This window comes from Chinchilla lanigera, unplaced genomic scaffold, assembly GCF_000276665.1.
Source record: "Chinchilla lanigera isolate Chin_1 unplaced genomic scaffold, ChiLan1.0 scaffold00002, whole genome shotgun sequence".
In the NCBI taxonomy this organism is placed as follows: domain Eukaryota; kingdom Metazoa; phylum Chordata; class Mammalia; order Rodentia; family Chinchillidae; genus Chinchilla; species Chinchilla lanigera.
The window spans coordinates 23,689,730-23,715,802 of NW_004955403.1; the positions used below are offsets into that span (position 1 = coordinate 23,689,730).

The 26,073-nt window shown below is 36.2% G+C and overlaps 1 protein-coding gene across 3 annotated transcripts in view; it reads right to left on the reverse strand.

Moving 5' to 3' along the window:
• The window catches only part of Snx25 (sorting nexin 25), a 108,956-nt gene that overhangs the window by 11,429 nt on the left and 71,454 nt on the right, over positions 1-26,073 (reverse strand). For 2 of the 3 annotated variants that reach the window (XM_005373470.2, XM_013512963.1), the window contains exons 9-13: positions 16,851-17,123; positions 14,503-14,664; positions 10,021-10,152; positions 6,845-6,985; positions 4,485-4,598 (exon numbers count right to left, since the gene is read on the reverse strand). In XM_005373470.2, the coding sequence (XP_005373527.1) occupies positions 4,485-4,598; positions 6,845-6,985; positions 10,021-10,152; positions 14,503-14,664; positions 16,851-17,123 (822 nt within the window). The remainder of the gene's footprint in view (positions 1-4,484; positions 4,599-6,844; positions 6,986-10,020; positions 10,153-14,502; positions 14,665-16,850; positions 17,124-26,073) is intronic. The other variant, XM_013512965.1, reaches the window with a different exon arrangement.

Sequence of the window (26,073 nt, forward strand, 5' to 3'; positions counted from 1 at the left end):
CCCTTAAACTGGAAATTTTGTAGACCTCTATACATATCCTAGGACAGAAGAGAGCAGAACATAAATCAGGTTTGTTTAAATATAAGCAAACCCTATGGTAAGAAAACAAGATTTGCACTGTGATGTCAAGAATGTGCTTCATGGTATGAGATATAGGGTGTAGGAATGAACAACCCAGTAGAAACTATCACCTATTTATGATGTATCCCCTTGGGGTAGATGGAACACTGGGGAGTCAACTATGCTTCTGATAACAGAAAGTAAGATGATAGCTGAGGTTAAATTCTAGTCTCAGAGGAGTTAGTCCATGAAACTGACATCCTATTTTCTCAGACAGCAAGTAACCTGATATACCCTATGTCTCTACCTGTAATAAGCACTTCTGAAATGGCTCCATACCACCAAACTGAGGATGAGAGGGTTCAAGGAGCATTATGAGCATCCCAGTGGTTGCCAGTTTCATATATGCTGTGGAAGACTGACACATGTATATATTCAGGTCCCACCAGACACAGGAAAGGAGATTAAGAAAGGGCAGTGTCACTGCTGCTTTTCCTGTTTCCTGCACCAAGTATGTAGGCCTTTATTCCCTTTTTCCAGATCATTAAATGTACATAAAGGTGGGTTTAGGAGGAATGAGATATTCTTCCTCATCTTCATTTCCTTTAGCTAACCTATCCTCCAACATTAATTATTTTAGAAAATAGTACACTGTAATACTAATGGTAAGTCTCAAATTTAATATAACCAATATAAACAAGAAAAAACTCAGAACTGAGTGACTTCACTGTTAAATCCTACCAAATATTTAAAGAATTAACATCAATTATTCTCAAAATATTCCAGAAAGTTGAAAGACAGAATTCTTTCAAACACATTCTGTAAGAAGAGCAGTACTCTGCTATCAAATGCAGAAAAATATTAGAAGTAGACCAATATCTCCTATCAACATAAACACAAAAATCCTCCACAAAATCCTAACAAATCAGATCCCACAACACACTACAAACACTGTATAAAATGATCAAGTGGGATTTTTCCTAAGGATGCAAGGATGATTCAATTATACAAATCAATAAATGCAGTAAATCACCTCAACAATATAAAAGGAAAAAAAGTCTGAGACACTCATCAGCTTTGGAAAGAGCATTTCATAACAATCAACATTCCTTTGTTGTAAAAAACAAACAAACAAAAAAACTCAACAAATTAGGTGTTGAACAAGCATACCACAACACATAAGGCCATACCTGACAAACTCAGAGCTAGTATCATATTTAACATAGACAAGTTGAAGCCCTTTTCTCTAAATTCTGGAAAATGACACTCACTTTCTCCACCGTTACTGAACACAACCAGAGTAACTAGGTAAGAGAAATAAATGAAGGGCATCTAATTGGAAAGAAGAAGCCTAATTCTATCTGTTTGAAGATGACATGATCTTATATGAAGAAAAAAGATTTCACCAAAATAACATCTGAACTGATAAATGAACTCAGTAAAGTTTCATAACACAAGAACATACAAAAACCAGTAGCACTTTTACACACCAATGAGCTAGCTGAAAAAAATCAAGAAAGTAATACAACAGTAGCTACAAAAATAATAAATTATCTAGGAATAAATTTAGCCAAGAAGGTTAAAAAAAAAAAATCCATAATGAAAACTATAAAACACTGGTGAAAGAAAACAGAGAGGACAAAACAAACAAACAAATAAAAAAAACAGCCCATATTCACTACAGAAAGAATGGTATTAAACTGTCCAAACTGCTCAAAGTGCTAGATGGACTTAATGCAATCCATGTCATAATAGCAATGATATTCTTCACCAAAATTTTTTTTAAAAATCTGAAATTTTCATGGAACCACAGAACATGCCAAAGAAACAAGGCAATGTGAGCAAAAAGAACAAAGCAGAATATATTACTTTACTTCCAAACATACTGCAAAGTAATGGTAACCAAAAGAGCACATGCTAGCATAAAAGCAAACACACAGATCACAGGAATAGAACACAGAACCCAGAAGTAAATCCATAAATTTAGAGCCAAATGAATTTTAATAAAAGTACCAAGGACCTAAATTAGATGGTGTTTTCAATAAACACTGCTGGGAAAACTATATATAAAAAAATTCTAAGTGGATCAAAGACTTAAACATAAGAACCAAAACTATAAATCTACAAAAAGAAAATGTAGGGGAATGCTTTGGGACACAGTTGTTGCAAAGTTTTATGAATATAAATAAATCCCAAAGCACAGCCAACAAAAATAAAAATTGATAAATGGAATCGCATCAAACTAAAAAGTTCCTGCATAGCAAAAGAAATGATCTCTATGTTTTTCTGGTAACAAGGAATTAATATCCAAAATACACAAGGAACTCTGATGAAGACCACTATGAAGCAGCCCTGAGCAGGACTTAAATTAACCAATTGGCTTTTCACGTTTGCTTGTGAGTCTGTCCAAGGCCGAGGCTCCTCATCTGGAAATGGGTGGCAGACTCATAGTAAGTGAACCTTTGTGAGTCACTGATCCCTACTAAGGCCTGTCATGGTGGATGAAGCCAGAAAACCTCAAAGGATAACACAAGAGCACAGCCAACAACACCTGGATCCAACCTCAACTAGATAAAAACTGTAGCTTTAGGCATCTCATTCCTGGGTGAATTAACTTAATACTTTACTTAAGTCCTTGAGTGGTTCCACCCTTCTTGAGTACTCCCCTCCTTGCTTCTGATAAATAAATGTGAGCCACCCAGAGAAGGTGTTGGTCTTCCCTGAGAGAATCTCGAATTCTGCAAGAGGGCTTTTATCTTCCTGGAGCCCTTAAATCATTCCATTTGCCTCTTTTTATTTAGCCTTCATGCACCCTACTTTGGGAGCAGAATATATTACTTCACTTCCAAACATACTGCAAAGTAATGGTAACCAAAACAGCACATGCTAGCATAAAAGCAAACACACCTGATCAGCCTTCAATAACTACAGGATATTATTAACCCAAAAGAACTCAAGTAACAGCAAACAACAAGTAATCCAATTTAAATATGAGCAAATTACCTGGACATTTCTTAAAACATAAATGGGAAAAAAGTATATGAAAAAAAAATGCTCGCCATTGCTAGTAATCATCAGAGAGATGTAAATCAAAATCACAGTAAGGTATCATCTCAACCCAGTTGGATGGCTATTATCAAAAAAACCTAAACAACAACAACAACAACAACAACAAACAAAAGTGCAAGTGACCATGCAAAGAAAGGGGAACTCATCTCAACCCAGTTGGATGGCTATTATCAAAAAAACCTAAACAACAACAACAACAACAAACAAAAGTGCAAGTGACCATGCAAAGAAAGGGGAACTCTCATATGTAATTGGTGGGAATGTAAACTAGCACAGCCATTAAGGAAAAGAGCACAGACATTCTGCAAAAATCTAGAAATAGAATTATGGTATGATTCAGCCATCCCATTATTAAGTATATGTCCAAAGGAAAAGAAATCATTATGTCAAAGAATTACCACACACCCACATTTACTGTAGTACTACTTACAACAGACAAGATACAGAATCAACCTAGATATCCTTTGGTGGATGATAGGTAAAGAAAATATGGTGTATATACCCACTGTGGAATAATTCAGCCATATAACATAAAAATCTGTTATTTGTGGCAAATATGGATGAACCTAGAGGACATATGTTAAATTCAATAAGTCATGCACAGAAAGATATTGCATGGTCTCACTTATTTGTGGAATTTTAAAATGTTATTCTCATAAAAGCAGAGACTAAAATACTGGTTACCAGGTGCTGTGAAGGAGGGGAACAAAGGATGGAGACGGGATAGTTAACAAGGAGAGAGTGCTTTTGGATAGGCAGAGTAACTTCACATATTCTGTTGCACAGTACGATAAATATGGCTGACAAAAGTTAATTATATATTTTAAAACTGCTAGTGAGAAAAATTTCAGTGTTCTCAACAGAAAGAAATAAATGTTTGAAGTGGCTGTCATGTCAGTTCCCCTGATTATCACACACACTGTGTGCGTGCATGTGTGTGCACACACATGCAATGGGTTGCAAAAAGGAGAGGAGTAAAAGGCAATTCACAGAGAGAGGAAATATCTGTAGCACATAGTTGACAAAGATCTTGTATCCAAGACACATACAGAATGGCTATGAAGCAATATAAAAAAGACAGGCAACAAAAGACAGGTCACCAATGATCAATAAACAAAGGAAATGCAAGTTAAAACCACAGAGGAGAGGTTAGGGGTTGCAGTTCAGTGGGACATGGAGTGGTTAGTATATGTCAGGTCCTGGTTCAATCCCCAGCACAGCAATGCATAAATTAATTAAATAAAAGAAAACTATGAAATACCATCACAAATGGAAAAGTAGTAAGCTCTTGGAATAATTATTATTTAACTCTAACTAATTTATCCTCTTACATGCAAAGTTTTGTATTTGCTTACCTGTAAAAACTTATTTAATTGATTCTTTGACTTTTCCATAAACTTGTGATCTATAGATTTGAAAGGCAGCTTGCTAAGAGAAGGCAGCTGGACTTTTTTTAAAGAAGGGACACACTGTGGGGGGAGAAATTAAATGTTAATGTTTTAAAATTACATTTTAAGTTTTGAAAATATTTAGAATTAAAATTAGAACAAGTTAAATATCTTCATCCTGTACATGCTCTTCTCAGATTTAAGAAGTTGAAAATCCATCCATTATAATCAGGCTTAAAGAATCTGGAGGAGTAAGATATTAGATGGAAAAAAGTAAAAGGTTACCCCCCAAGCCTAAAGATTACCTAGAAACAGGACAATCATGAAGTTGATGCTACAAATTTGTAATAAGAGGCCCAGCAGCCCATATGTCTGGAAACATGGCTCACAATGTTTTTTTTAACATCACTGTAAACCTTGGACTCTATTACTGTATTTTAGTGGCAAACTGTGGAATATCTTAATAATAATGAAATATGGTAATAAATAACCACATTTTGCCCTTTCTGAATTAAGTCCTACATTCTATTAGACACTGCGCTAAAAGGGCAGCATGTGTTATTTTATCCTTACAACAGCTCTATGAAATTTTAGAGATGAAACAGGCAGTGATAGTTAGAAGGAAAGATTAAAGCCATGAGGGCCTGAAAGGGAGCTTCTTGTCAGAGCTGCCAACAGGAGGGGTTCTCATAGCAGGAAAGTTCACACAATGGGGAAGCCACAAGGGCAAAGGAGGAGCCCCCAGTGCACAAGCGAGGACAGACGCCACTGGATAGACAAAATGGTAGATAGGAAATTTTATAAAGTTTGTTTTTTCTAATGCTTCAGTGCAGTCATTTTCTATTTTCTAAGAATATTTTGTTTTCCAGCTACATTTTATTTCATCCCTAAACTCTTGTTCCTTTTTCCATTTTTAATAGCAATTAGAACAATCCTAAACTTTGGTTTCACAAAGGTTTGTCAAAGGGCAAACTACACATTTTTCTGTAGTGTCCATTTTACTCAATAATTTTGGGAAGAATTTATTCTTACATTAAGATAAACATTTTGTTTTCTACATGCTGGAGTAATTAGGGTTAATTTTGAAGATATAGTAGTATGTATGATGCTCAGTTTGGTCTCTACCCTTTGAAAAGCAGTTCAAGAAATTACAGAGTTCAGAAGTTAGTGATTAAAAAGGACTAAAAAAAAACAAAAGCAAAACTGTAGAAGTTAAAGGAATAAGACAAATTTCACTTGCAAAAAAAAGTCTCAGAGGTGACCATACAATTTTGCCAGTATCTATTCATTCCCAGCAGGAGAAAAATGGACCAAAATTAGAGTAGAGATGATTGAAGAGCTTTTCATTGTTGGGGTAAAGGCAATTACTTCCTGTGGAAGAAGATTTAGAATTGCTGAGTGTGGTGGTGCATGCCCATGATCAAAGCACTCAGGAAGATCAGCACGAGTTTGAGGCCAGCCTGGGGTTCACAGTGAGTTCAAGGATGGCCTGAACTACATAGTGAGACTCTGTTTTTAGTGAGACTCTCACTAAAAACAATGAAAAAAGAAAAAAAAAAAAACAAAACTGACCTATATTAGTGGTTTTCAAACTCTGTAGAGCAAGAAATGCATGCTATGCCGCAAACCATAATCCATATACATTTATCCATATGCATATATTAAACAAAAAGTAAACAATGTCCATTATTACTATTACTAATAAAGCCAAATACTACATCAATGCTTTCTGTATGCCACACACTCAGTTCTAAGTGCTTTGTTTACACTTATTCCTTTGTTTTCCACAACAAGCTTTTGAGGTAGGCCAGGAGGAACTATTAACATTTGTATTTATGAGAAAAAAGACAGAAAAAGATGGAGTGACAAATGCGAGGTCACACAGCTAGGAAATGGTAGAGTGAGGACACAAAGTCAAGTGGTCTGGCTCTGGAGGATTCACTTTCAACCACTTTGTATTGTGCCTCCTTTGGCATCTGTGATGACATCCTGTATCTTCTGTTCTCTTCCTACTGCTGCAACTCAAAACGGATTTCACTGCTCATTGCAGTGTCACAAATGGCAGCTTCAGAACTACTGGCCCTAGATGTTCCCTTGTCTCTTCTGGTTCTGGGGTTCTACAGCAAATATCTGTCCTGAAGGATTTAGCCAGACTAGGTGGTTTGACCTGTGAGTGACTTTCAAATGTCAGGCTGAAAATCCCACTGTATGAGTATTAACAGGAAAGAGAAAGGTTAATCAGTTTCCTTATGTGTTAAATCTGAAATGAGCTCTGAATGTCGTCATGCTCAATAGTTCTAGAATCTTGTGTTCATGAGTATTCATACCTCACTAAGTTTTCGGTGTAAATTCTGAAACTCACTGAGCCGTCTTGGGACAGTCCAGTTCTTAGTTTCAATTCTTCCAACTTCTTGTAGGCTGACCATGACAAAATAACAAGGCATTTGCTCACCATTCTCTTCTGTAATCTGGAAAAAGAAATCAAAATCAGTACAAGCAGAAAGCAAAAGCATCATGAACAGATACAACAGGAAATTTAAAAATGTCCCCCAAGATTGGCCCTGTATGGTGTCCTACACTATCCCCAGGGTTATGGATAAGGTAGATTTTACTCTGGTAATTAGGTTATATAATATGGTACTGTAGATCATACATAATCCCAGAGGATTATCTTGGTGTTTCTAACAGAAAAGACTGGAAGCCCAAAATAGGAAACCAGCAAGAAAACAAAGTCCTCATATCTACAACCAGAAAAAACTGAATTCTGCCAATAACTTAAATAAGCTTAGAAGTGTTTCTCTCCCCAGAAGACAAGAACTGAGTCTGGTTAACACCTGATTTCAGCCTTCTGCTATAAGCAAAGGACTCAGTCATACTGTGCTGGATTTCTTTTTCTTTCTTTTATTTTTGAGACAGGGTCTCACTAGTTCAGGCTCATTTTGAACTCACTATGTAGCTAGCCCAGGCTGGCCTTGAACTTATAGTGATCCTCTTGCCTCAGCCTCCCAAGAGCTGAGACTGTAGGCATGTACCACCATGCCTGGCTTGTGCTGAAATTCTGACATGTAAAAAGCGTGAGCTGATAAATGAATGCTGTTTTGATCAAAAAATATGTCACACAGCAAAAAAGAAATGCAGATAGGCACATTTAACTTGTTTCCATGAAAAAACAAATTTACAGCAAGCAAAGAAGTATCAGATACAGTAGAATTTGTCATTCACATGTTCACCAGTTGGATGGCACAGAGCTTTTATTTCTCAGATGTGTTTGTCACAGAGTGGCACCTCCTCTACTGACTTATTTATGACAGACTATCTTTGTTTTTATTTTGTTTTTCCTCCAGTACCAGGAATCAAACTCAAGACCTTGCGCTTGCTAGGCAGGCACTGTGCCACTGAGCTAAATCCCCAGCCTATGATAGACTATCAAAATAAATATTTTTAACAGGAAAAAAAAAGGGGGGGGGTTAGGCCTTTCCTGTTTAATTTCAGGATTCAACAAACCATGATTTTAATTTTTTTTTTGGTACTGGGAATTGAACTCATGACCTCATGCTTGCCAGGCAGGCACTGTGTCACTGAGCTATATCCCCAGCCTGCATGATTTTAATTCTTATTAAACTTTACACTGAAAGACATAATTTCCTTTACTTTCCAACTTAGACAATTCAAACACACACACACACACACACACACACACACACACCCCTACCCCTAGAGTATTTAGGTTACTTCTAACCTAAATGGGTGAAAACAAACAAAAAATACCTAAAATTTGAGCTTGAGTTAGTGTCATAAATTGATTTAGAGAGAAGATGGTAAGAAAGACAAGAAGGATATACAGAGTCTACTGACACTCTGCATACCCCAGGAGGTTGGACTTCCACTCCACTGCACAGACGAGAAAGTAGAGGTACATACAGGTAATGGACTCTCCTAGGACCACACATCTACCATGTGGGTGAGCCAGGACCAGAACTCAAGAGTCTGGCTTGATATAAACACATTTTCCACACAATCCTGTTTGGGACTACACTGTGAGTGCCGGCAGTAAGGTTACCCTTCTTTTTCTATTTCCCGTATCTTTTCAGTGAACCAAGTACTACACCACACTCCCAAGAAATGATTCACTATCGGGGCAAAGTGCCTCGTGAAGGTCTCTACTACTTCCCTCCCTTCCTTCCGTCTCTGTCTCAGAAGATGAAGGTAACGTGCTACGTAACATCACAAGTAGCTCCAAGTGAAGCTGAAACAGAGACAGAATTTATCTTCTTTTCCTTACCCTTTGTCTTCTCTATTGCCTTTTTTGTTTGTTTGTTTTTTTGAGACAGGGTCTCCCTGTGTAGTTCAGGGTGGCCTCAAACTCACTATGTAGTCCAGCCTAGCCTTGAACCCGTGATCTTTCTGCCTCAGCCTCCTGAGTACTGGGATGACACCTTCTCTACTACCTTTTAACACTACATAACCCTGAAGCTAACATGGTCCTAGACTTATACCCAGACAATAACTTCCCCTACAGTTATATTTTATTATCCCCTACAGTTATTATATTATCCCCTACAGTTATTATATTTTCTATATGGTATCCCCAGGTGGAATACAGCCTTCCCTAATCCACTGCTGCCCACCTTCCCTAGAAAAAGTGCACTGCTTAGCTTGACGGAAGTGCCAAGGACCGAGGGGCACTTGCTGTATCCCCTAAAGATAGTTCTTAGGAGAACATGCTTTGTTTTGCCATCCACCTAGGGGTGAAGTTCAGACTGTGAAGGGTGAGCCCTTTCCACAGGAGCACCGAGGCATGAAGGTGAAGGCTGACAGGAACAAAGACAAGCCATCAGAAACTGAAAAAGCAGGACATAAGCGCTGTCCTGCTCAGCGTCTTGTCTATGTGATCTTGTTTGTGGTGGCCATGACTTTTACCTCCAGATTTCTACCTGACTGATATAAGGCAGCTGGGAAGAAACTAGTTGTCTGCAATAACAAAGTACAGCAAATGCCTCTAAGCATTTTTCCTCCTGAATGCAAGTATTTTTACAGATAAAGGAAAAGGATACAGTGTATTGTGCTGACTGCTACCTCATATCCCTCGAAGAACAGCCAAATAATTTTAAGGAAATACATTCATTATTAAAGACCTTACAGCTTTTGAGATTTAAGCACTTGTAGTAAGCAGGACAGAATAACAGGTACTTAAAATTTTAATTTTTCATATCCAAGTTTCCAAAAGTACTCTTTATTTCAATCATCAATGAAAAATATGATAATTCATGGCCATTAAATGCTCTGAATCAAAGTTGCTTATAATTCCAGGGAATTAAAATGAGATCAGACTGAGACAGTTCCCAGTCATGGGTAAGCCAGAAAATAAAGGGAAGAAAGATTGTGGACAAACGTAGTCTAAAAATAGACTTTTATATCTTCAGTCCCAAGTCTCTAGGACAAAATCTCGTCTTATGAAGTTAAACTTTCCAAACAAATTGGGAGAAAAGGCAATGAGGCCTACCTCTCCACTGGTGATGAAGGCTTTCCACATGCCCAGGTTCTCACACCACCAGTCTGTTCTTGCCATGTGCAGCTGAAGGTCTGTGCGTTCCTTCTCTATTAGAAGTATTTCATCCTTCAACTTGGAAACAATCTGTCATAAGGAAAACAGCCTGGGAGTTATGAAAACACTTAAAAAGCTGTGTAATTCAGCAAAGTAGAAGGATTCAAAGCCAACACACAAAAACCAGTTGTGTTTCTATACAATAACAATGAACAATTCAAAAATGAAGAAAATTTTAGTTATAATAATATCCAAAATTAGGAATTAACCAAGGAAGTGAAATCCTTCTACAATAAAAACTTAAAAAACTGATATAAGAGATTAAAGATAACAAGTATCTGTAAAGACATCCTAAGTTTATGAACTGCAAGCAATTAAAATTCAATGCAGCCTCTATCATAATTTCAATGACATTTTTGTAGGAAGAGAAACATTCATTCTAAAATTCATATGGAATTGAAGGATTCCATATGGTCAAAATAATTTTGAAAAAGTTGTAGGACTCTTAATTCCTGACTTCAAAACTTAATTATAAAGTGACAGTAATCAAAACACTGCAAAACAGGCATAAAGAATAGAATATGGAAGATTAGAGTGCTCAGAAAGAAACTAATTTGTATGGACAACAATGATTTTCAACAAAAATGTCAAGACCATGCTATGGGGAAAAGACAGTCTTTCCAAAATATGTCACTCAATAATTGGATGTACACATGCAAAGAAATTAAATTAGACCCTTGCCACAAACAACAATTAACTCCAGATGGACCAAAGACTTAAACATAAGATGTTACAAAGATCTTCTCTTACAAAGAAACATAGGAAGAAAGCTTCACAACATTAGATTTGACTGTAATAATTTCTTGGCTACGACACCAAAGGCATAGGCAACAAAAAAAAACAAAAAAAGAGAAATTGAACTTCATCAAAATTGAAAACTGTGTGCATTGAAGAATACTGTCAGTACAATTAAAAGGCAAAGCACGTAATATTTGTAAACAACAGATTGATAAAGTTTTAACATCCAGAATATATAGAAACTCTTAAAACTCAACAACAAAAAAACAGGTAAAAATAGTAAACATTTCTGAAATATTTACATGAAAATGTTCACTAACAAGTGAACCACAATGAGGAGAAAAAAGAGGAGGAGGAGGGGAAGAAGGAGAAGAGGGAGAAGGAGAAATCGAATAACAAGTGTTGGTGAGGACAAGGAGACACTGAAACCCTTGGAAATTACAAAATGGTATAACTGCTGTGGAAAATAATGTGGCAGGTTCTCAAAAAAAATAATAAAAAATTACCGTATGACCCAACATCCCCTTCTGTCTACACACCCAAAGAAACTAGATTCGGGATCTCTGAGAGATATTTGTACACCTGTGTTCATAGCAGCATTATTCACCATAACCAAAAGGTGAAGCAGTCCAAGTGGCTACTGAGGGATGAATACATAAAAAAAAAAAAGTGGTACACTCAATGAAAACTTATTCAGCCTTAAAAAATGATGAAATGGTGACATATGCTACAACATAGAAAAGCGTTGAAGACAATATATGAAAGTAAAATAAGCCTGTCACAAAGACAAATATTGCAGGATTCCATTCATATGAGTTACTGAGAGTAGTTATATTCATAGAGACCAAAAACAGAATGGTGGCTGGGTGTGATGGTGCTTGGCTCTAATCTCATCACGTGGGAGGATGAGGCAGGAGGACTGCCATGAGTTCAAGGCCAGCCTAAACTACAAACTGCGACCCTGCCCCCCAAAAGCTAAACAAAACGAAAATAAAAGCAGAATGGTGGTTGTGGAGAGCACAGGGAGTGAGAAATGGGGACTTACTGTTTAATGGGTACAGAGGTTTCAATTTTTATGATGGAAAATATTTTGGAGATAGATGGTGGTGATGGTTGTAAAACAATGTGAATATTCTTAATGCCACTGAACTATACAGTTAAATGGTTTAAATGGCACATTTGGTTATATATACTTTTTACTACAAGTTTAAAAAATAAACATTTATTTTTAAAAAATACTATGCTCATTCTCTCCTTGGCTTTCTTATGAGAAAACCTATAGGGTTATACACCTGTTACCCCCAGACTCTCCTGAATATGGAGTCTACCGGTCTCTCTCCTTGCTCAAAAGGCCTACAGGAAGCAGCCCTTGTCTGTGCTGTTGTCCTGCATTTTACCATCAATACGAGCGCTGACTATTTATTTTCATGCATATTTTAATCTGCTTCCTGGAGATTCTGCCACACTTATGTTTCACTGACTCTTCACAGTACTAGCACAGCAACATACATTTACTCATTGTTTCTGACTCTCAGCTTCCTCCTAACTCAGTAACTTGCTCCCAATATAATTTAAAATTGGACAATCTGCTCTAGACTCACAAAATCTCTCCAGAGAATAAAACAAAAGAAAACCTAGGCATTGGGTTTCAGGAAATCAAACTACAAGGCTATCTTTACATCTAATAGCTAATGATAGTGCTGATGAAGAGATCTGAGAGAAGCAGGAAGGTTAAGCAAACTCCTAGCTTGCTTTATTGAGGGGAAGAAGACCACTACCATTATATGCACGGAAAAATGACCTGATCCATAATTAGATATTGAATCCAGACAAATCATTCTAGAACAAGATTTTTGTTTAGGCTTTCATTTGCCAAATTACCAAAATCTTTTCAACATCCAACTTAGGTTTTACAAAATTAATTATTAGACACATTAATTTACTGTCACCAACATGAGCAAAAGACATAAAAAGAGCAAGACACATCCTTCTGGAGAGATTACCAGCTTCTTTCTATCTGTGGAGTCCTCCAAGCCCTGTACATAACCACCAGAAGCAGAGTGCTTCGCAGAGCAGCCATGAACAATTTGATTTAACAGGCAATGTGCACTATCTCTGCTCTGATGAGAAATTAGCTTTCAAATTAAGTGAAATCTCTTGAGAATTCTTTCATACAATTATAGCTCTGAATATTTACCCCATGGTTATTTTAAGTTCATTTAAGAATGATTAAAGAATATCTTTCAGCCAAATAATGAACCAAACAGAAAATAATTCATTGAACATGTTCTAGCTCATCTTCATCCTGTTCCACATAAATACATTTTAATTTATAATGAGGTAGACCAAAATAAATAAGACAACTGATTGTGAAGAACACACCATACTGAACACACTGATTATCTACCATGCCAGCTGACTCTGTTTATCATCTCAAAGATGTTCTTGTCATGAGAAGACGCAGGACTCTCCAAGTTGTCTACATGCTGCCTGAGAATGACTAAACTAATTTCTTATGATGACGCCGGAAACCTGGCTATTTATGTATTTCTTTCTCAGAAAACCACTAATGATTACTAAAGCAACTTTCACACTGTATTTCCTTTTCCCACATAATTTTGTAAAAAGATTACCAATAAAAATTATAAACTTTTGTAGAACTTTCCTGTTTTTTTTCTTTATTAAAGAAAACCCACTACATATTATCTGGATTACAGATAATAGATATTGTGACTATAAATCACTAATAGGCTCATGATACACTTATTTCTTTACATTTTATTTCAAGAATATTATAAAAGCATTTGAATGTCCATGACAGAAGCACTGAAGTACCAAGGAAGAAAACCCAATGTGACTCACTAGAACTATTTTATTCAGAGTTGGTTTCCTATTGACCCACTTGAATCTCTGAAACATTCAGAAAACACCAAGGAGACCCGTTTGGCACCCTCAAAGAAGTGTCAGCAACCACTATATTACAGAGACCTCTTCATTTTACCCTAAATAGGAACAAAAACACAGAAAAAATATACTACAGCTTGGGTTTGAGAAATGTCAATTACAGATACTATTTACATTTTAAAATTTTGTTTGCTTTTAGCAAAACAATTTAGTTTTTGCACAATTCTATAAGTTTCCCTAAATTGCAATTGGACAACTGAAAGAAAAACATTTTTCCACTAAAAGATTATCCGTAAGTATTAACTTATTCCTTCCAGAAATGATTTTGGCACAAGAGAAAGCTTAACCCCTTCCCCTAAAGATATATAGGTAAACCAGAATCAAAGAAACCACTTATTCACAATTGATACCTGAGAAAGAACCCCAAATCATAAAGAATTAAAAACAACTGCTGGGGCTGGGGATTTAGCTCAGCGGCAAAGCGCCTGCCTGGCAATCGCAAGGTCGTGAGTTCGGTTCCCGGTACCGGAGAAAAACCAAAAAAATAAAAATAAATAGATAAATAAAAACAACTGCTTTTCTATTTCTACCCTGCAAGCAAAAAAGCAGTGGAACTTGTTCATAGTTAAACTTTTTATAGAAATTGACACTTTTCAACATAAACCGAAAACTATTACTTATTAAATTAAACACATGGAAACCTTTAGATACAATCTTGAAAGAAAAAGAGTTAGTTACCTTCTTGTCAGGTTTTGGTGCATTCTGGATAGAATTTAGAGCTTGCCTTTTATATTCAAGTTTCTCATTCAGTTCTCGTAATTTGTTCACAGCAAAACTGGCTTGTTCATTAATCTCACTGGTACCTTCGACTACAGCTTCATCAGCCTCACCTCCTGGGCCCTGAAGGGAAAGCCACGTAACACTGTATTTTATGATGACAGAAAAATCAGTCATTATTAACTATTATATAGATACCACATCATACTAATATACTGTTTCAAAATACTAGATTCCAGTAAGAGAACAAATACTATGGAAGCAGAGTGCCTTTTTATTTTGTAGTGAAGAGAAAAATCAAAATATTTAGAACCAAAGTTACTGGTATCTAGGATTATAGAAAATAAGGGAAATATTTAATAACCTAATGAAAGGGGAAGAAATTTCATGCCATTATTTCCCAAATGTTACATCCAAGGAATCTGTATGGAACAAGGGGAAGGTAACTGAGTTATTCCCAACTCAATCTGAATATTCAATACATAATCTTTGACAAAGACAGATATCCTGCTTCTTTCTAGTTTCCTAATAATATTATAAAAAGCTAGTATAAGTCTCTTTGAAATAAATTTCCAAATTCTCACTGTAGAAGGATTTTCACTATATTGTTTAGGTCAGTTCTCCTCTCAGTATAAATCAATAGGTAGATTATTTTGTAAATAAAATAACATTTGAAAGTGACTTAAAATTCACAAAAAACTATATAACTTGAAAAAATCTGGTTAGATTGCCAAACATCATGTTAACTAGAGTCCAAAGTAGCCAACAACATGTAGAACACTGAGATGAATTGCTTAGGACCATCTTCTGATTTCTTTCGTCCTTACCTCTTCGCCTGACTTTTTTTCTTCTATTTTTAATTATCAAACAATATTTAAATTTTTTAAAAAGATAAAAACACTGATAATTCTAAAAAAAAGCTGTGTTCATTTCTGTATGTTCTTTCTACTCACTGTCTATAAATATGTAATTATGACATAATTCTATACCTTGTACTCATTTTTGGGGTATTCTGCCTTTTCCCAACAAAATGATAACAGTATAGTTTGATAATAATATAGTCTCCAAGATGATAATACTACAGCTGCACTGTATTATACTGCAGTGACAATTTACTGAGGAGTATTTCTATTGCTGCTCCTGCTATGGATTTAGTCTCCCTCTTTGCTATCTCAAATATACTAAAATAAGTTTCATCATGTAGAAAGTTTTTCAACATTTTAATTCTTTTCTTAGGATACAATGCTCAAAGTTCCCACTTCTAAAGATCACACAAAGGGTACCAAGAGATTTCAAAGGGTCAGTCACACATGTTGGCCTTCTTTGAGACTAAGTGAGGGTGGACTTTATATGTCTGTTTATTACTACCTCTCACATCACCTGTCAGTTCAAGTCCTTACTGAATTTATCTGCTGGGTAATGATCTTTTTATTAATTTCACTATCTTTTTTTTTTTTTTTACAGCATTTGTTACAATAATAATTTTTAATTTTGAAAGTAAAAGGTAATATGCTTAAACAAACTCTAAACTATCTTAAAAATAAAATGCAGTAAGTACTGAGTTTAAACCAATCAGTACAGTGATTTCATATGTAAAAAACAAAGCAACAAAACTTAGAAATCTGAGTGAAGATCATACAATTTTACAACAGTTCAGAGACTCAAACTGACTTCTAATACCATCAAAAGCAAGGACATGATTCTGCCAGGCTGGAGATAAATTATAATCTATGTACAGATTTTAAAGTCAGACAAAACACTAATAGTAAATGAGTAATGTCACTTGGACCTATCCAAAACAATCAAATATACTTTTAAAAAAAGTAGATCTAAGATACGACAGTAAAGTTTCATTGGGAGCATTTTGATTTCATCTGATTTTCTTAAACTTCCTATAACCATTTCACAGCTCCTTCCTCTCTCCACCCGACTCCGATGCCTTTTCTACCTAGATACTGGACAACAATCCTACTGACTCCTTGGTCTAAGCCACAAAATGGCCCAACTCACAGATTGTCTGCTCTCAATTTTTAGGAGTCAAACTAGGAATGGGTGTAAGAAAGCCAGAGGTCTCTGACTCACTGGTGACAGAGAGAGCAAGTAGGTCAGAAGGACAAAAAAAAAAAAAAAGGAAGAAAAAAGTGCACAAAACCAGAAGCAACAAGGTGTTTTAACTGCTTATTGTATGTAAACCCCTAGTATTAAAAGACAAATGTATGCATCAAATTTGGCTCACAGAGCATGTACCCACTTAATCACACTTAAATCTTATCCACTAAAAAAGGAGCAGAAAACTAAATGTGACTCACCATTTCATCCTTGTTGTAAATCAAATCTAAGTCTTGTTTATCTTCTTCTTTTATGATCAATTTCTCATACAGGTCGCTTACAATAAAGGAAGGGTAATACCTGTCCTTTAGGATCTCAAATACATCTTCCTGGATTTTGCAGAACACCTTAATATCTTTATTTCCTACAAGACACTGCTGGATTTCTTTGTAAAGTGACTTTTCCACACATATTTCTTTGCTTTCCACGAAGAATTTTTGATAAATTTCACCAACTAATTGTGGAATTTCATTCTGAAAAGACAGGAAGGTGAAGAAAGATAAAGTAAAAAAATATTGGAGTCTGGGTTCTGCCTCCCTGATCAGCGTGCAAGGCAGGCAAAACCTCAGGCACCTTCTGGGGCCTTGGTGGCTACCCCCCACACTCATAGTGTGTCACCCCAGGCTGGGCTGAACCATGGACGTCTTCGGGAAGCCTGGTGAGTCTGGGCTCTGCCTCCCTGACCAGCATGCAAGGCATGCCTCAGGGAGGCCTCAGGAACCCTCTAGGGCCTCGGTAGCTACCTGCCACACACATGGTGTGTTGACCTGGGCTGGGCAGCCACCACTCACCAGTACAGGAGCTACACTGAGCAATGGGGATCTTCATGCTCTTGCCCTGCCACTCACAATCAGGACAGTGAGACTGCACTATAGGAGTCTCTGGTTCTTCAAAAATGACAAAACGAAGGAGCAAAATGCAATCCCAGACATCCACACCACCCAAAACAAGTCCAGGAGGCATCAACACAGAAGAGCCTGGAAGTCATACACCTGAAATTTCTGAAATGATAGCAACTTAAGTAAAGAAACAACTCCACCAGGCCGTAGAAGACATCAGATCAGGAATAATGTCTCAGGTGAGAAAAGAAATGACAACGATGCTGAAAGGAATGTTCAACATATACAAAGATGACAAAGACAAGAAAATAGAAGAGCATAGACAACTCAATGAAACCTTCAGGGAACAATATAGAAAAGAACTAGAAGGTATGAAACAGATGCAAACTGATATCCAGGAACTTAAAAATTCATGGAAAGTTTGCAAAACCGCCTGAACAAAGCTGAAGATAGACTTTCAGAACTTGAAGACAGCATAGCCACCAATGAACGTGAAAGGAGGGATCTCTTAAAAACAACAAGGAACCAGGAAATAACAATTCAACAACTGCAAGATGAAGCAAAGAGAAACAATGTCAGATTAAAAGGTATTAATGAAACAGCAGGTGTCAACACAAATGACATAAAAAGACTATTTGCACAAATAATAGCAGAAAATTTCCCAGGCATGGTAAAAGAATTGACATCCACATAAGTGAAGCATATAGAACTCCAGTTTATCATAACCAAAATAAATCTACACCCAGACATATAGTGATCAAGATCCCAGAAACTCAACAAAAGCTCAGAATACTAAAAGCTGTTAGAGAAAAGAAACAGATCACCTATAAAGGAAAGCCTATCAGAATCATGGCAGACTTCCCAACACAAACCATCAAGTCAAGAAGACCTTGGAGTGAAGTACTTCAGGTAGTGAAAGAAAACAACTTCCAACCCAGATTGATGTACCCTGCAAAGCTATTTTTCAAATTTAATGGAGAAATAAAGTATTTTCATGATAAAGAACAACTGAAGAAATTCATGAGCATCCAATCCTACAAAGAGTACTAGAAGATATACTACAAAGAGATAAAACAGACCGCAACTTCAAGAACAACAACAGAAATCAACCAACAAGCACAGCAAGCAATTAAACAGAGGGAAAAAGGAGGATCCAACAGCAGGAAAATAGCATGATAAAGATAAGCCAGTACATATCCGTTATAACCATCAATGTAAATGGTCTCAATGCACCAACCAAAAGAAGCAGACTTGCAGAGTGGATTAGGAAACAAAACCCAACTATATGCTGTATATAACAAACACATTTAACTCAAAAGGAAATTCAAACACTGAAAATTAAAGGATGGAAAACAATAATCCATGCAACAGGAACCCAGAAAAAAGTGGGTGTAGCTATTCTGTTCGCAGACAATGTGAACTTCAAGCCAAGAACAATCGAAAGAGAGAAAGAAGGTCACTACATACTGTGAAGGGGTAGCTTCAAGAGGAAGAGATAACAATCTTAAACATCTACACACCAAATATAGGAGCACCCACCTATATAAAACAAATTCTAACAGACATGAAAAATGATATAAGCAGCAACACAATCATAACAGGAAACTTTAACACACCACTGTCACAAAGAGATAGATCAACTAGACAAAAAATTAGAAAAGAAATAACAGAACTTAACCAAACATGTGAACATATGGACTTAGTAGACCTTTACAGAGTGTTCCACCCAACAGCATCAAAATATACATTCTTCTCAGCAGCACATGGGAAATTCTTAGACCACATACTAGTACACAGAACATGTTTAGGTAAATGCAAAGGAACTGAAATTATCCCATGTATACTATCAGACCATAGTGCAATGAAATTGGAAATTAATGACAAAAGAAAACACAGAAACTCAATAAACAGTTGGAAATTAAATAATATCCTCCTGAACAACCAATGCATCACAGACGAAATCAAAATAGAGATTAAACACTATTTACAAACAAAAATGGAGATATAACCTACAGGAACCTGTGGGATGCAATGAAAGCAGTCCTCAGAGGGAAATTTATAGTGGTGAACTCCCACCTCAGGAAAACAGAACAAGTACAAATAAACAATCTTATGCTGCACCTCAAGTTCCTAGAAAAAGAAGAGCAAGTCAAACCCAGAGCCCAGAGAAGGCAGGAAATTATAAAGCTCAGAACAGAAATTAATGCAATGGAGACTAAAAATACAATACAAAGAATTAATGAATCAAAGAGTTGGTTCTATGAAAGAATAAATAAAATAGATAAACTGCTAGCCAACCTTATCAAAAAAAAAAAAAGAAAAGAAAAAACTGAAATACATGCAATAAAGAATGAAAGGGGTGAAATCACAACAGATCCTAAAGAAATTCAGAAGATCATCAATACCTACTTTGAAAATCTTTACTCTCATAGGATGGAAAATACAGAGGAAATGGACAGATTTCTAGATACATATGAATTACCAAAGCTAAATGAAGAAGATAAAAAAATCCTGAATAACTCAATATCAGCCAGTGAAATTGAGAATGTAATTAAAAACTTGCCAATGAAGAAAACCCTGGGTCCTGATGGATTCACAGCTGAATTCTACAAGCAATATAGGGAAGATTTAACACCAATTCTTTAATGAAATTGAAAGAGAAGGAATTCTCCCCAACTAATTCCTAGAGGCAAGTATTATTCTGATACCAAAACTAGAGAAAGACCCAACCAAGAAAGAGAACTACAGACCAATCTCCCTAATGAATATAGATGCAAAAATTCTCAATAAAATACTAGCAAACAGAATACAACAAGTCATCAAGAAGATTATACACCACAACCAAGTGGGATTCATACCAGGAATGCAGGGATGGTTCAATATACAGAAATCAACCAACGTAATACACTATGTCAATAGAGCCAACAACAAAAATCACATGATCATCTCCATCGATGCAGAAAAAGCCTTCGATAAAGTCCAACACTCATTCATGTTGAAAACCCTACAGAAAATAGGAATAGATGGCCTTTACCTCAAGCTGATCAAAGCCATCTATGATAAACCAACAGCTAACATCATACTAAATGGTCAAAAATTGAAAGCTTTCACTTTAAAATCAGGAACAAGACAAGGATGTTAACTGTCACCACTCCTATTCAATATAGTTCTGGAAATATTGGCTAGAGCAATTAGACAAGAGAGAGAAATAAAAGGAATAAGGATAGGAAAGGAAGAAGTGAAAATGTCATTATTTGCAGATGACAAGATACTCGACATAGGAGACCCCAAAAATTCCACCAAAAGGCTCATGGATTTAATCACCAAATTCAGTAGCGTAACTGCATACAAAGTTAACATTCAAAAGTCAATAGCATTCCTGTACACAAGTAACAAACAGACTGAGAGAGAAATTATAGAAACCATACCTTTCACAACAGCATCTAAAAAGATGAAATACTTAGGAATCAATCTAACAAAAGAAGTAAAAGATCTATATACAGTGAAAATTACAGTACTCTGAAAAAAGAGATTGAAGAGGATATCAGAAAATGGAAAGATATTCCTTGCTCATGGACAGGAAGAACCAGCACTGTGAAAATGGCCATACTCCCAAAATTGTTGTACAGATTCAATGCAATCCCAATTAAAATACCATTAATATACCTCACAGATCTAGAGAAAGCACTCCTTAAGTTCATCTAGAACCAGAAGAGGCCTATAATAGCAAAAGCAATCTTGGGAAACAAAGGAAGGGCAGGAGGCATCACAATTCCTGACTTAAAATTATATTACAAAGCTACTGTGACAAAATCAGCATGGTACTGGCACAAAAACAGACCTGAAGATCAATGGAACAGATTAGAAGATACAGATACAACTTCAAACACACTCAGTCACCTTATCTTCAACAAAGGGGCCAAATACGTTCAATGGAAAGAAGATAGCCTCTTTAACAAATGGTGCTGGAAGAACTGGCTTTCCATATGTCGAAGACTAAAACTAGACCCATGGCTTTCACCATGCACTAAATTAAAGTTAAAATGGATCAAAGATCTAAATATTAAAACAGAAACACTAAATTTATTGGAAGAGAAAGTAGGTAAAAATCTTGATGACTTTGGGGCAGGCAGAGAGTTCATGAACAAAAACCAAACTGCAAGGGAATACTTCAAAGAATCAACAACTGGGATCTCATCTTATTGAAAAGTTTTTGTACATCTAAAGAAATCACCAAGAAAGTAAAAAGAAAACCCACGAATTGGGAAAAAATTTTAGCAACTGCCCCTCAGAGAAAGGACTTCTATCTAGGACATATAAAGAATTAAAAAAAAATTAGGCCTCCCAAATTCAAAGACCCAATCCAAAAGTGGGCATCTGAGATGAATACACACTTCTCTAATGAAGAGATACTAATGGCAAACAAATAAATGAAAAAATGTTCAACGTCATTAGTCACTCGAGAAACAAATTAAAGCAAATTAAAACAACACTGAGATTCCATCTCACCCCAGAAAGAATGGCTATCATCAAGACATCAACCAATAACAAATGCTAGAGAGGCTGTGAGGAGAAAGGAACCCTACTCCACTGCTGGTGGGAGTGTGGATTGGTGAAACCACTGTGGAAATCAATTTGGAGATTCCTCACAAAACTACAATTGGAAGTGCCATTTAATCCAGCTACTCCCCTTCTGGGTATTTTCCCAGAAGAATTAAAGACATCATACCACAGCGATATATGTGCACCCATGTTTATAGCAGCACAATTTGTAATAGCTAAATCTTAGAAACAACCCAGATGCCCATCCACTGAGGAATGGATAAAAAAGTTGTCATATTTTTATACAATGAAGTATTACTCAGCTATTTAAAAAAAAGATAAATTTGAGGCTTTTGTAGGTAAATGGATGCAAGTAGAGACCATACTCATCAGTGAAATAAACCCACATGTGTAAACATCATATTGTCTGCTTGGTGTAGGAAACTGAAAGACTAGGTAAATCTCAAAATGTACGATAGATGATAGGAAAGGGAAAGAAATTGCTCAAAGGAAGGAATGACTGGGATGAGGGAAAGAAGAAGAAAGAAGGCAAGCAAAACAAAAGAAGAAAGAAGGCAAGCAAAAGAAGACAAGCTGCGATGACTGTATTGCTGTTGTCTGATGGTGTATTGAAATGAACAGTTAATGCTCACAATTTTTTATGTTCTGATCGACTTTGCAAGCTTGTGCCTGGTGGTCTGAGCAACTGATTTGAAGGTAACAATATGCAATGGAATTACAATGGTGAACTCCTACCATCTTGTCTAGTGAAACTCTCTAATATCTCTAATGTTCTATTGAAGAATTATTTTCTTAATCTCTTTTAATGGTTTAAGCAATCTTTCATTCTTACATCTGATAATCTGAGCAATGTAGTTGAGGGTAGCGGTATGCAATGTAACAACCACTGTTAATTTGTATTAATTTGTCTTGAGACCCTGTATGACTTTGAATGTTTTTGCTTTAATTTGTTTATGTTTGTGATACTGGTATGCTGCTACTGTTCTATTTTTTTGTTTGTTTGTTTCTCATGTACTATACTCTTTAAAATAAAAAAAAAAATCACCTGAGAGAAATTATTTTATCCTGATAAAAGCTGGAAGGAAGATATTTAGTATGTAGTTGTCTTGGTTACTTTTCTCTCATTGCTGAGATAAAATACCTGATGCCCAAATTAAGGAAGGAAAGGTTTATTCAGCTCACAGTTTGTGGCGATTTTAGTTCACACTCAGCTGACTCCAAGGCGGAGTGGCACATGACAAGGGCTACAATTCATGGCAGTGGAAAACAGGAAAAGTAACCAGAAGAAAAGGGTGGAGCAGCAGAGAGCAAGCCTCTTTCCCTCTCTTACACTGTATGCAAACTTCCCGCCCCAGTGGCACATGTAGCACTCACACCCATAAACCTAGCACTGAACTATATATAGATCAATCAAAAATCTAGAAGCCCGTCCCATGACAGCATGAGGATTTGGGAGGACATGCAGTAACAAACTATAACAGTACTGTAGTACTGGACTGTGATGGGATATATGTCACACCCTCAAAAATATAAATGGCTCCTTAAAACAAATACCATGTATAACAGTTAATACTTGTAATTTCTCTTAAATGCCAGAGGAAAAATACAGATTGAGAATAGCTCTCTTCCTGCAAAGGATTCTTTTCCATAAATTTCAATTCCACAAAATTATAACTTAATAACTAAAATCTATTTGACTTCTTATCTCATGTAAGCAATTAGAAATCCTCATCACGTTACACTAATATGAGTAATTTCTTACCCCAGGAAGAAGATAATTGTGTATTTGGGAAAAAAACAAGATAGATATTCTCAGAGTAATTATGTTATATTGGAGAGCTCAGTCCACTGATAGCAAGCCTTTGAAAACCTGCAACCCAAAGCCCACTTATTTATCACAAAGTGCCAACACCACAATTAAACCTGAATATTCAGGTTTTAGTTTAGAAAAAACAACTCATACATTAACATCTTTTGTTTTAAAAGAAAAACAATACTTGTGCCATAGCTTCACCACCACTGGCTTAGATTTAAATGGCACACTTAGGTGCTGACTGGCATAATTTAGAAATAAACACCTTTTGTAATTGCCATAATCTTTATATTTCCTGAAGGAAGAGGGTGGGAAAAGTACTGAAAAGAGGATTAAGATAGTTATGGAGAGCACTGCTGAGGCCCTGCCAGCCTTGAGAATGAGAACCTTGGTGAGCCACCTCTGCCCCTGCCCCACTGGCAAGGGGACCAAGTTGAGGCCTGGTCAGCTTCAGGAGCATCAGCAACTGTACCGCGCCCCCACACAACACCACAGGAGCCACGCTGAGCACCAGGGACTTTCTGGTTCTTGTCCTATCACTCCCACACCATCACTAGGAGTGAGGATGAGCTCCAGGGAACCTCCATATCTTAAAAAATGACAAAACGAAGGAGCAAAATGCAATCTCAGACCTCCACCCGACCCAGAATAAGTCCAGGAGACATCAAAACAGAAGAGCTTGGAAGTCACATACCTGAAATTTCTGAAATGATACCAACTGAAGTAAAGAAACAGTTCCATCAGGCCAAAGAAGGCATTAGACCAAAAATAATCTCTCAGGTAAAAAAGAAATGACAACAATAATGACAATTGCTCAGTACATCTAAACACACAGATTTAAAAAAATGGAGAAGATTAAAAAATGATGGAAACCTTGAATGAACAATATAGGAAAGAATTAGAATGCATGAAAGAGATTCAAAGAGATATCTAGGAAATGAAAAATTCCATAGAAAGCGGGAAAAACCGCTTGAACAAAGCTGAAGTTACATGCTCAGACCTTGAAGACAGCATTGCAGCTAACAACTGTGAAAAGAAAGATCTCAAAAAAATTATAAGGAACCAGGAAATAACAATTCAGCAGCTGCAAGATGATGCAAACAAAAACAATGTAAGATTTGTAGGTGTCAACAAAAAGGCAGGAGCCAACACAAATGACATAAAAAGACTATTTGCAGAAGTAATAGCAGAAAATTTCTCAAGAAGAGAAAAAGAATCTGACATACTGGTAAATGCATATAGAACTCCAATTAGCCATAACTTAAATAAATCTACACCCAGACATACAATAATCAAGATTCCAGACATTCAGCAAAAGAATGGAATATTAAAAGCTGTTAAGAGAAAAGAAACAGATTACCTATAAAGGAAAGCCCATCAGAATCACAGCACATTTCTCAACACAAAAAATCAAGTCAAGAAGACCTTGGAGTGAAGTATTTCAGGTCCTGAAAGAAAACAACTTCTAACCCAGATTAATGTACCCTGCAAAACTACCCATCAAAATTAATGGAGAAATAAAATATTTCCACGATAAAGAATAACTGAAAAAATTTGTGTCAAACCAACCCTACAAAGAGTACTAAAAGATATTCTAGAAAGAGATAAAAATTACCACAATTTCAAGAACAACAATAGAAAGGAACCACCAAGCAGAGCAAGCAATTAAACTGAGGGAAAAGGAGTACTGAATAGCAGGAAAATGACATGACAAAGATAAGCCAATACATACTAGTTACAACCATCAATGCAAATGGTCTCAACTCACAAATCAAAAGAAACAGACTGGCAGGCTGAATCAGGAAACAACATTCAACAATATGCTGTATACAAGAAACATACTTAACTCAAATGGAAATTAACAGACTGAAAGTCAAAGGATGGAAAACAATACTTCATGAGACAGGAACCCAGAAAAAAAGAAGGGGTAGCTATTATGTTTGCAGACAATATAAACTTCAAACCAAGAATGATCAAAAGAGATAAAGAAGGTCACTACATACTTGTGAGGGGAAAACTTCAAGAAGAGATAACAATCATAAACATTTATGCACCAAACACAAGAGTACCCAACTATATAAAACAAATTTTAACAGACATGAAAAATCAAATAAGCAATAATACAATCAGAACAGGGGACTTTAACACCCAATTGTAACAAAGAGATAAATTAACTAGATAAAAAATCAGCAAAGGAATAATAGAAGT